This window comes from Cucurbita moschata, unplaced genomic scaffold (assembly GCF_002738365.1).
Source record: "Cucurbita moschata cultivar Rifu unplaced genomic scaffold, Cmos_1.0 Cmo_Scf00002, whole genome shotgun sequence".
In the NCBI taxonomy this organism is placed as follows: Eukaryota; Viridiplantae; Streptophyta; class Magnoliopsida; order Cucurbitales; family Cucurbitaceae; genus Cucurbita; species Cucurbita moschata.
Genome location: NW_019268518.1, coordinates 3,388,260 through 3,398,400, shown reverse-complemented (window position 1 = coordinate 3,398,400; position 10,141 = coordinate 3,388,260). Strand labels below are relative to the sequence as shown.

Genomic DNA, 10,141 nt, shown 5'->3' with positions numbered 1-10,141 from the left:
TGTGCGAGCGCCCTGGGGATTCACACTCGCACGTGTGAGTCGTGTGTAGGGAAGTACTACACATCCAATTTATCCGAGACTGGAGGCCACCCCTAAGATGATTAGAGATAGGTCCCTAAATCATGATTGCATGTGTTTGCATTTGCATGGCCCCCTATAGTGGGGCCACTTACTGAGTATTCTTTGAAATACTCAGGTCGTGTGCCACATCATTTTTCAGGTAAAGGCAAGGCGCACTTGTACGGAGGACGGCGACATCGCGAGCAGAGACTGTGGCACGTGCATAGGGTAGACTCATATTTAAATTTCTAGTCTTAAGTTAGAATAGGTTGTTTTGCATTTAATTGTTTTAAATTATTTTGTATTTGTTTTTGTTTTCTCTAAATTTCAGTATTTCATATTTAAACACGTAAGACCATGGCTGTGTTTTCAGAGAAGAAGTTGTTTTAAACGTTTTTTTGAAATTTTCGTTATCAATTATGTTCATGTAAGAGTTATATTTTCCGCATTATAGATGAGCATGAGACGTTAGTAGCGACTCTGAGTATGTGGAAATTTAGGGTCGTTACACTCTCGCCCTTGTAAATTGTTTTATGGATTTCCAGTCACAAAACATTTCAATTTAGTCTTTAATGAATTGAGTTAATTTTGAAATAATAGGGTAATAAGGTACTTTTCTAACAACGATTGAGGATGAGAGTGAAGTAACTTTGAAAGAATAGGGTAATTTTCTAACTTACGACTTAGGGTGATCAACGAAGTAAATCCAATTTTTCGTTCCTAAATGAACAACTATGTGGATAAGATATATTTATGTACATAAATTATTATTTATAATTTATAATAATTATATACACTAGACTCATTGTGGCGGCTAGTGGCTTATTCAGAAATTGAATCAAATAGGCCTTTTTAACTTAGTGGTAGAGAAATGCCATGGTAAGGCATAAGTCATCGGTTCAAATTCGATAAGGGGCTTTGGCCAGTATTCATATTTGATTGAAGGTAGAATTGATAAGGAAAGAACGGTAGAGTAATTTTGAAAGAACCGAGTAATTTTTTAACAAAAGTAATTTTAAAAGAATTGATGCAAGTAATAACCCATTTTATTGTTTACAGAAACCCTTTGTAAAGTAAAATAAAGGAAAATACCTTTTTGATCTTTTGAAGTTTATTTTTATTTATTTATTTATTTCTTTTGCAATAGGTTTGTGTTGTTTAATAAGTTTTAAAAGAAGTATTTTTCTAAAATTAAAACAAATAAGCAACTTCCGCTCACTCTTCTGCTCTTCTTCTTCACGCTGTCTTCTCCTCCCTTTCAACACCCCATTGCTGTCTTTCTTCCGCTTTTGCCGCCGCCGCGTCTAACATACCTGCTTCAACTGATTCTCTACTGTCTTGTTCTTACTGGTATTCTCTTAATCTTCATCTATGTCTTTTTTTTTTATCTCACTTGAAAACACACAAATTAGGGCTTGTCTAATGAAAGGAGGAGTTGTTTTGATTGATCGATCGCTAACGATGCTTCAAATTCACTGAACATAAATGTAATTCCATTTATGTGATTTGTACTTAGTGTTCTTGATTTGAGAAGTCAGAGAAAATGTTGAGGGTAAAAATAGACACATCTAGGGGTTCAAAGGGTTCTAGAAATTCTCCTCTTCAGCCACTTTTGTATATAGTGTAGGTTTAAGTTCTCTCCTCGGATGTTTCTTTGAATTTATTGGAAATAAGAGCAGTTTATGTTTTCTATAATTGGCTTGATGAAACACTACACCAGTCTGCTGTTCCTTTTTGCCGTTATTATGCACATCTGGCTAGTCGTTTCTTTAACTTCTCCTTCTTATTCTCGAGTATATACCTTACCTTACTATATTTTTCAAGTGAACTTTTCTTTCGCTGTAAAAGTTGCATTCATCAATGAGCTCAAATGGGTTTTTCTTCAGGTAAAGGGAGCCACTATGTTCTTCCACATAGTTTTGGAGAGGAATATGCAGCTGCATCCACGACATTTTGGCCGAAACCTCCGTGAGAATTTGGTAACGAAACTCATGAAAGATGTCGAGGGCACTTGTAGGTTTGTTAACTCTTCCCTCCCTTTTGTTTGATGAAAATTACTGCTGATGTTCTTTTCATTTTGAACTCTTATAATAAAAAGCCTAAGACAAAATGCAGAGCTATAGATTTGATATTGGATTGTTAGGTCCTAGGGTGATGTTGTATGCCTGAACGGCTCAAATATCCCAATAACTTCAATCTCTTCATGAACGAACGCAAAGACCTCTCATCTTTCAATGATTTAATGACGGTAACAAATAGAAGAGGTCATTACCTTTGATAAGTTTTCGCTACTTAGCCTCCTGGACTTGGTAACACTGCCAACACTAAAATTTTCATATAGGAAAACTTGGTTACACAAAAATACCTGCCAAATGCCAGATTTGCTCACGAAGGCTATACAGAATATCCCATAGAAGCCTGTATTATGTATGATTGATGGTAGATTCCAAATAAAATTCATCAAATCTCTTACCCTTACTGCCCTGCCGCTTAATTCTCACATTTTCCCTTAGACTTGGACCTAGAGGCTTAAATTTAGGGGAACAATACAGAGAGAAACCTAAGCAAAAAAACACTCAGATTTGACTCCTTGACTGTCCAGAATGTTCAAACTTGGAGAAGACATTCTCCTCTAACACAATGCACAAAGGCTCAAAATTATTAAAGTCATTCTGTTATTGCCTTAATGGGATAGAGGGAGCAAAATTGATGGTGGTTTAAATTTTGTTCCCTTGCATTTTCCCCGAGCTGCATGGTAGCTTGAAATTCTATTTAGAGAGTAGATTGATCCGTTTGCTGCATATGCATATCAGTTCATGAACTGATGAAAAAAAAGCAGCTTGATCAAAGCCTCTCATTATGTTAGTTTGTCTTTCTTTGGGGTTGGTTTTTTTATATTCTCCTTGTATTCTTTCATTTATTTTCAATGAAAGTTTGGTTTCTCATTTAAAAAGAAAAAAACAGTTTGATGGATGCTATTTCTTTTGAAAGTTTGATACCTCTTTCATCTCGTGAGCAACTACAGGGATTTTGTTATTGAAAACCTTATGTACTTTGACACAGCGGCCGACATGGTTTTGTAGTGGCGATTACGGGAATTGAGAATATTGGGAAAGGATTGATTCGTGATGGGACAGGTTTTGTCACTTTTCCGGTTAAATACCAATGTGTAGTGTTTCGGCCATTCAAGGGAGAAATCTTAGAAGCAGTTGTTACTATGGTAAACAAGGTTGGTACATGCCACACTATCTTCTTTTACCATCTTTTTTATTTTTTATTATTTATTTATTTATAATTTTATACAAGAAATGAAACTTTTCATTGAAGAATGAAAAGAGATTAATACGAGCTCTCAATGGAGTGAGAAAATAAACTTTATTTTTTTTTTCTCCAATTATAAGTATTAACATGGCTGCAACTCCAACTATTGCAGATGGGTTTCTTTGCTGAAGCTGGACCTGTTCAGATTTTTGTTTCAAATCATGTAAGTATATATCTATTAACTATTCCATTTATCTTTTTTTTCTTCCTCTCTGATTTTTCAAACCACCAAATATCTTGGATTGTGGGGCTTGGACCTTTTTTAATTATTTCATGGAAATTATGAAATCTATCCTTACCAGGTATGTGTGTGTGTGTGTGTGTGTGTGTGTGGTGGATCAGCATGGCCGTGATGCTGAGGTTTCTTAGGGGGGTCTTTCTTAGGGGGGTCTTTCTTAGTTGTGCCATGTTGAATTAAATATCATTAAGGGGGCCTTTTGCATGCAGGTTCATCCCTGAGATATGTTTGTATAATTTTACTCTTGGCAATGCATACACATGCATCTCATTCTCAGCAATCCTATAACAAAATTTCTCATTTTCAAGCCATCAACGCAATAATCTGTCCTGATCTAAATACAGACCATATACTTAATGAACTTAGCTCCATGATCGATTTCAACATACCAAATGACTCCTACCCCCTCCCGCCCACACACACGAACACACACAAATGTGCTCAATTAGTAAACCTAATATCACATCTTATGTTTCAGTTGATTCCAGATGACATGGAGTTCCAATCTGGAGATGTGCCAAACTATACCACTTCGGATGGATCGGTATATTTTTATTTTACATGACTTCTATAACATCGACGGCTAGTGCTCTCTTGTACTAAATCACTTTCTCTTCTCCTGTAGGTTAAGATTCAAAAGGACAGTGAAGTTCGATTAAAGATAATTGGGACTCGAGTGGATGCAACTGAAATCGTATGCCTTTCCTTTTTATTATTGTTTGTAGATGTCTCCATATGATTTTATGCTTCTTATTCTTTCACTATCTGGGTAGCAAGCGCTTGAGATTTTCCTAAGTTCTTTAAATCCTGAGTGGCAAGCTGAATGATTTAAAACTTTTGCTACCTTTAGAGATAGTTTAGGGGTAGGTGCATATGTTGATATCTTTTAAGTCCGATTTGAAAGTCATTTAGCTTTGGGTTCTTAGTTTTTAAAAATTGATCTTATTTTCAACATTTGAACTATTAGCCAAATTCTAAAAACAAATACAACTTTTTTGACAACGTACATATTAGTTTTTTTTTAAAAAATAAGAAATAAAAATACTAAACAGTTATCAAACGGGACGCGACCAGAATGTATGAAATGTGCATCTTCTAGAAGAATATTGTTAACTTTTCATATGAAAGTTGAAAAGTCGTGTCTACTATTATAATCAATCTATTTAGCATATGCTCCAAAGTGGTGAAAATATTCAGAACTTTATATCTCCATATCCGAATCTAAACTTTGTTTTCTTCTATTCTAAGTTGGCTGCTTTGGTTTGCAGTTCTGTATAGGAACAATCAAAGATGATTTCTTGGGTGTAATAAATGATCCTGCAGCGGCTTGAAGAAGAAGTGCAATCTTGTTCAAGAGATTCTTGCTACCGTTTGTATACTATTACTATTGTTCATCGGCTAACCTTATCATATCATATACATTTCCTTACCCAATTTTATTATATAGTTTTCAGTTTGTGCATTTAGTTCTACAGATCCTTATGCTAAACACTTTGGTTTGGTGACATTAGAATGATGAACATATTCATATAAGATTTATGCACCTTTGTGATGTTTGTGTGGTATCATTTATAATTAAAAGAGTAATTACTAATAGAGAATTTTAATTCCTTTTGTTTTATGAAATTTATCTTACTAATTTCTCTGTCTCGTTATTCTTTAACTTTCAATATTCAGTGGAAATGATATTTGTAATCTCTCACTAATATTATTTAAATATTTGATTAAGTTATAGGTAAACATTTGAAAAAAAAAAAAAAAAAAAACTAGATTGGACCTGTTGATCAATCAAATGTTCGGCTGATGGGAGAGTTTTGCTGTTGCGCGTTCCAAGCCTGGGTGGCACTATGTAACTCAATCCATGTTCTCCGATCGAAATACGAGAAAAGAAAAATCTCTATTTGACAGGTTTCTTCCTCTATCTATGAATATCATTGGACCCAAAAATGAGACATTGGAAGAAGATTTTGGCTTTTGGAATGATGGAAAGAGATCGAAGCTCTCTCTTTTGACGATGGGGAGAAATTTTGCGAGTCTATGAAGCTTCGTCTCACTGCTTCTCTCCTTTGAGAGTCGAGCAGATCAAATTGGATGTGAAGAAATAGATTGATATTTAAATAACTCTACTAAAATTTATTTAATAAACCAAAAAAAAACAATTATAACAATGAAATGATATGTTTTAGGAGTAAAATTTATTAATTTTTTTTATTTTTCCAAAATATATTTTAAAACTTAAAAAAAAGGAAAAAAAAAGGAAAATACGAAAAAGAAAGATAAATATACGAATCATGGATCTAGTGTCTTACACGTCCATGGTGAAAACAGATCTGAGCCGTTGAAAAATCTTCAGATCTTGAGATGAAACTGTAAAGTTATTCCTCAAGTAAAATAAAAAGATGAGAGAAAGGGAGAGAGAGAGAGAATGGGAGAGAGAAAGTCTTGATCTCTCGGCTGCAACAGCTTATTCTTTCTTCTCTGCAATTCTTCACTTCATTCATACTTCCACAGCTAGCTTGGTAACAAAGCTGTAATGGCGAGCCGATACTGGATGGTTTCTTTACCCGTTCAAGGCTCCGCTTCTTCCCTATGGAATCGTCTCCAAGAACAAATCTCCAAGCACTCTTTCGATACTCCTCTTTACAGAGTACGCATTTCACCGCTGAATCAATCTTCAAATCTGTTTGATTTTTTGTGATTTTACTTTTTTTATGTTGATGATTTTTCTTTTGTTTAGTTCAATATTCCTAATCTCCGCGTTGGAACGCTGGATTCGCTCCTTTCCCTTAGCGATGATCTCCTGAAGGTATTTCTTTCTTTCCTGTTTTTTGATTCAATTGTTGTCTATGCGTATTTGAATTTTCCAAAGCGATTTATTTTAATGTGGATTTTTAACTGAAATTTGGAAAAGAACTCTTCGCGATCTGTATGATTTCCAGTTTTTAGTATGGCATTAGATTTATCAAAATCCATTTCATTGTGTAGTCGAACAGCTTTGTGGAAGGAGTTTCCCAAAAGATCCGACGGCAGATCGAGGAACTGGAGAAGGTTTCTGGCGTGGAGAGCCACGGCTTGACGGTTGATGGAGTCCCCGTTGATTCGTACCTTACTAGGTAAAATGAGCATTTTTTTTTTGTTAAAAGATTTCAATTCGGTAAATTTGGTTCGGATTTTGTGGGCTCTTGTCTGTGTGATGTGCTGAATTTTGTTTGTCAATGGAAGGTTTGTGTGGGATGAAGCCAAGTACCCAACAATGTCGCCTCTGAGAGATATTGTGGATAGCATTCACACTCAAGTGGCCAAGATTGAGGATGACCTCAAGGTATCGTTTCTTTGCTTGAGCGGGTGCCTAGATTGAGATTGAAATGTGGTTATCACAAGTTTTGTTGAGATTGTGGAAAAGTTTCTTCATAAGATTCCAAAATCCTATAGCAACGTAAAGCAAACTTAGAAAAAAGTTCATTATCCTCCATTTTCGCTATCGCCCTGTCTTATTTAATAATTTATTACCATTGTTAATATTTTAGTTTGATGAAGTCAGTATTTGTTTTTCCCTTGCCCTTCTTGGTTGTTGCGAATCATGATTTTCTTTGTATTTGTTGTTACTTCCGTTTTCTAAATGCATTACTGCCACCCCTTGATTTTCTTAAAATTAAAGAACATTCAAGCTTCTAACGGTTAGCTGTAAAAAATTTATACTACCATCTTAAGATTGTATTATTGAGGGGAAAAGAAAATCCCATGTCTTTCACCGTGAAGTAACTTTTAGGAAGTTCTTAAATTCTAAAAACTATCATGATCATATTAGAATAATCTGTCTCTTGACCTCCCTTATCAGAAAGGCATTAGCAATTAATATAGGATGAACTGCAATAGACTTTACTAGAGTTTGAGATGATGAGCAAGTGCAGAGGCTTCCATATGCAATGCAATTACTAAGGAAATTGAAGCACTGAAGCTTTTATAATTATTTCCTAAGAAGCATGGGCATGGATATGCGTGATACTTCATTTTTTAGAAATTTAAGATATGAACATGATAAAGACACATGTATTAAATTGAATATTTGAAATATATTTGAGTATTTTCATACAGTTCAATATGTTTTAGTTTGGAACAATGTGATATAATTGATGAAATATGCAATATAAGTCAGAGTGAGTTAATTATATGTTGTCCACTGTTATTACTTTTCTCATATATATATTTTTGTAATGTATTTTTCAAACATAAATAAATAAACAATTTAACACTTTTGTTCAAGTATCGAATAATGGTTCAACAAATATTCACAAGTGCCTGACAGACATGTAAGATGGTTCAGCAAGTCTTCAACATGTTTCTAGTATGTACGAGCATCCGACACATTTTGACTGGGGTTTGAATGTTAGACACACATTGGGATTGAACAACCAAACTGAAATGTCAATGCTTAGGTTTTACCATTGATTTTCTAAATTGCAGTAGTGTGCTAGTTTATTTTCAATGTAGACGCTTCTTCTCAATGGTGACTTGATGTATGTTTGATTATGTTGTGCTCTTCTGAAAATAGCTTACTTTACTTCCCCTGGGTACTAAACTATCCAAAAATAACTAAACCTTTTAGTTATCTGCTTCAAATATTTCAATTAGTTTCTGGATGCCTAGGGGTTTCAAATAGAATTTTCATTGAAAGCTATTTCTGTTGCTAGATTCGGGTTGCTGAGTACAATAACGTGCGGAGTCAACTTAATGCCATTAACAGAAAGCAAAGTGGAAGGTATGTATGCGTATAATCGATACATTTGTGTATATCTTATTTGGTGTTTCTAATTGAACTTGGTTTCATCAGCTTGGCAGTCCGTGATATTTCCAATCTTGTAAAACCAGAGGACATAATTACCTCAGAACATCTTGAAACCCTTCTTGTGATTGTTCCCAAGTACTCACAGAAAGAATGGCTATCTAGCTATGAAACACTGACTAGCTATGTGGTAAGTTTGCATTACTTTTAATTCCCTCTTGTACAACATTTTAATAGGATGGTAATTTTACATGGTAACTTTTCTATGGCTGACTAAGATTACGCTGGAGTAGGTGAAATGAACTACTGTAGATATAGCCTCCAATGTCGAAATGTCTTGGACAATAATGCTGCTGCTTCTTGTCTTTTGTTCGGTTCTTTTTATGTTCTCATAATTAGCTAAGCTTTTTTAGGTTCCCAGGTCTTCCAAGAAGTTATACGAGGATAACGAATATGCCCTTTACACTGTAACACTCTTTAGTCGCGTTGCAGACAATTTCAAAACAAGCGGACGTGAAAAAGGGTTCCAGGTGAATTTTTAATTCATTTTGAATCATCTTTTAAAACCCAATTATTAATATAGAATAGCTTTTCACGCCTAATCTCTTTTAATTTTTAATGTGCTGGAGATTCGTGAATTTGAATATAGTCCAGAAGCACAGGAGAGTAGAAAACAGGAGTTAGAAAAGTTGGTGCAGGACCAGGAAAGTATGAGAAGTTCTTTATTGCAGTGGTCCTACGCTAGTTATGCTGAGGTTGGTACTTTTTCCAGATGTACCTGTAAAAATGCATTTTCATTCGTTTCCTCTAATCGAGTTTCTTGCATAAACGCAGGTCTTCATTTCCTGGATGCACTTTTGCGCTGTACGTGTCTTTGCTGAGAGTATCCTGAGATATGGTTTACCACCATCCTTCTTGGTATGTATCTTGCATTTGCTCCCTGGTGTCTGCCAAGCATTTCATTCTTTGACACAACTGATTCCGTCAATGATTTGCAGGCATCTGTTTTGGCACCATCTGTTAAAAGTGAGAAGAAAGTTAGGTCAATCCTTGAAGGTTTGTGCGACAGTGCTAACAGGTACGTTAACGAGTATAGATCTTTTTCACGTAAAATTTATACGCAAGAGTAGATGATTCAGCAGTTTAGAATCAAAACAGAAGAAATCTGTAAACCTGGGGTCTAAAGTAGGCGTCATCATGCCTATACTCTAGTTTGTTTATGTGTCGCTGATTCGAACACAATCTAAGCACCTATTACCTTTCTTGAGATTAAATGTTCAAATCCTCCACCCCTACTAAAGGTTCGAACTTATAGAAAGAAATAAAAAACGTGTCTCGGTGTGAACGTCTCATGTCCATTATGGATTTTGTGTTATATAGAATAGATCTTATATAGATGTGGTTGCTTATGAGGCAAGTATTTGAATGATTGTTCAGTACATATTGGAAAACTGAAGATGAAGTGGGAGCAGGGATGGCTGGTCTTGGAGGAGAATCTGATGCACACCCATATGTGTCCTTCACAATCAATCTTGCCTAATTCATAAGGTTCGTTTGTTTGTTTGTTCTATATAGAGCAATAATAATAGTAGGGTGAACCAGACCTACATTTTATTATTTCACTCTCATATTCCTATTCCTATTCCTGGTTGTTCATGAATAGTTGCATCTCCAGTTCTTGTGAGGGGTTTTTTTTTTTTTTTTTTTTTTTTTTTTTTTTTTTTTTTTTTTTTTTTTTT

At 34.9% G+C, this 10,141-nt stretch overlaps 2 protein-coding genes across 3 annotated transcripts; both read left to right on the top strand.

Annotated features, from left to right (window-relative positions):
* The first annotated feature begins 1,248 nt into the window (after nt 1-1,248).
* On the top strand, nt 1,249-5,209 carry LOC111431229 (DNA-directed RNA polymerase II subunit RPB7-like). Of its 2 annotated transcripts, none has more exons than XM_023067834.1 (7): nt 1,249-1,410; nt 1,906-2,077; nt 3,124-3,289; nt 3,494-3,544; nt 4,098-4,163; nt 4,245-4,313; nt 4,888-5,209. In XM_023067834.1, exons 2-7 carry the CDS (start codon nt 1,962-1,964, stop codon nt 4,948-4,950), a joined length of 531 nt encoding a protein of 176 aa, XP_022923602.1. In that variant the 5' UTR covers nt 1,249-1,410; nt 1,906-1,961; the 3' UTR covers nt 4,951-5,209. The 2 variants fall into 2 exon arrangements, with proteins under 2 accessions (XP_022923602.1, XP_022923594.1); XM_023067826.1 differs by having other exon boundaries at nt 1,250-1,410; nt 1,947-2,077; nt 4,888-5,181.
* An 803-nt stretch (nt 5,210-6,012) lies between these two features.
* LOC111430411 (V-type proton ATPase subunit C-like) lies at nt 6,013-10,049 on the top strand. The gene is made up of 11 exons (XM_023066641.1): nt 6,013-6,266; nt 6,357-6,425; nt 6,605-6,732; nt 6,842-6,941; nt 8,311-8,378; nt 8,451-8,592; nt 8,816-8,932; nt 9,032-9,157; nt 9,237-9,320; nt 9,401-9,480; nt 9,840-10,049. The coding sequence occupies exons 1-11, from the start codon at nt 6,153-6,155 to the stop codon at nt 9,940-9,942; spliced, it is 1,131 nt and encodes a 376-aa protein (XP_022922409.1). The 5' UTR covers nt 6,013-6,152; the 3' UTR covers nt 9,943-10,049.
* Nucleotides 10,050-10,141: the final 92 nt, after the last annotated feature.

Coding starts and splice junctions, on each gene's coding strand:
- LOC111431229 (XM_023067834.1), top strand. CDS start 1,962: ATGTTCTTCCACATAGTTTTGGAGAGGAATATGCAGCTGCATCCACGA. Junction 3,290..3,493: donor TTGTTACTATGGTAAACAAG/GTTGGTACATGC, acceptor CAACTATTGCAG/ATGGGTTTCTTTGCTGAAGC. Junction 4,314..4,887: donor GAGTGGATGCAACTGAAATC/GTATGCCTTTCC, acceptor TTTGGTTTGCAG/TTCTGTATAGGAACAATCAA.
- LOC111430411 (XM_023066641.1), top strand. CDS start 6,153: ATGGCGAGCCGATACTGGATGGTTTCTTTACCCGTTCAAGGCTCCGCT. Junction 6,733..6,841: donor GTTGATTCGTACCTTACTAG/GTAAAATGAGCA, acceptor TGTCAATGGAAG/GTTTGTGTGGGATGAAGCCA. Junction 9,481..9,839: donor TTGTGCGACAGTGCTAACAG/GTACGTTAACGA, acceptor ATGATTGTTCAG/TACATATTGGAAAACTGAAG.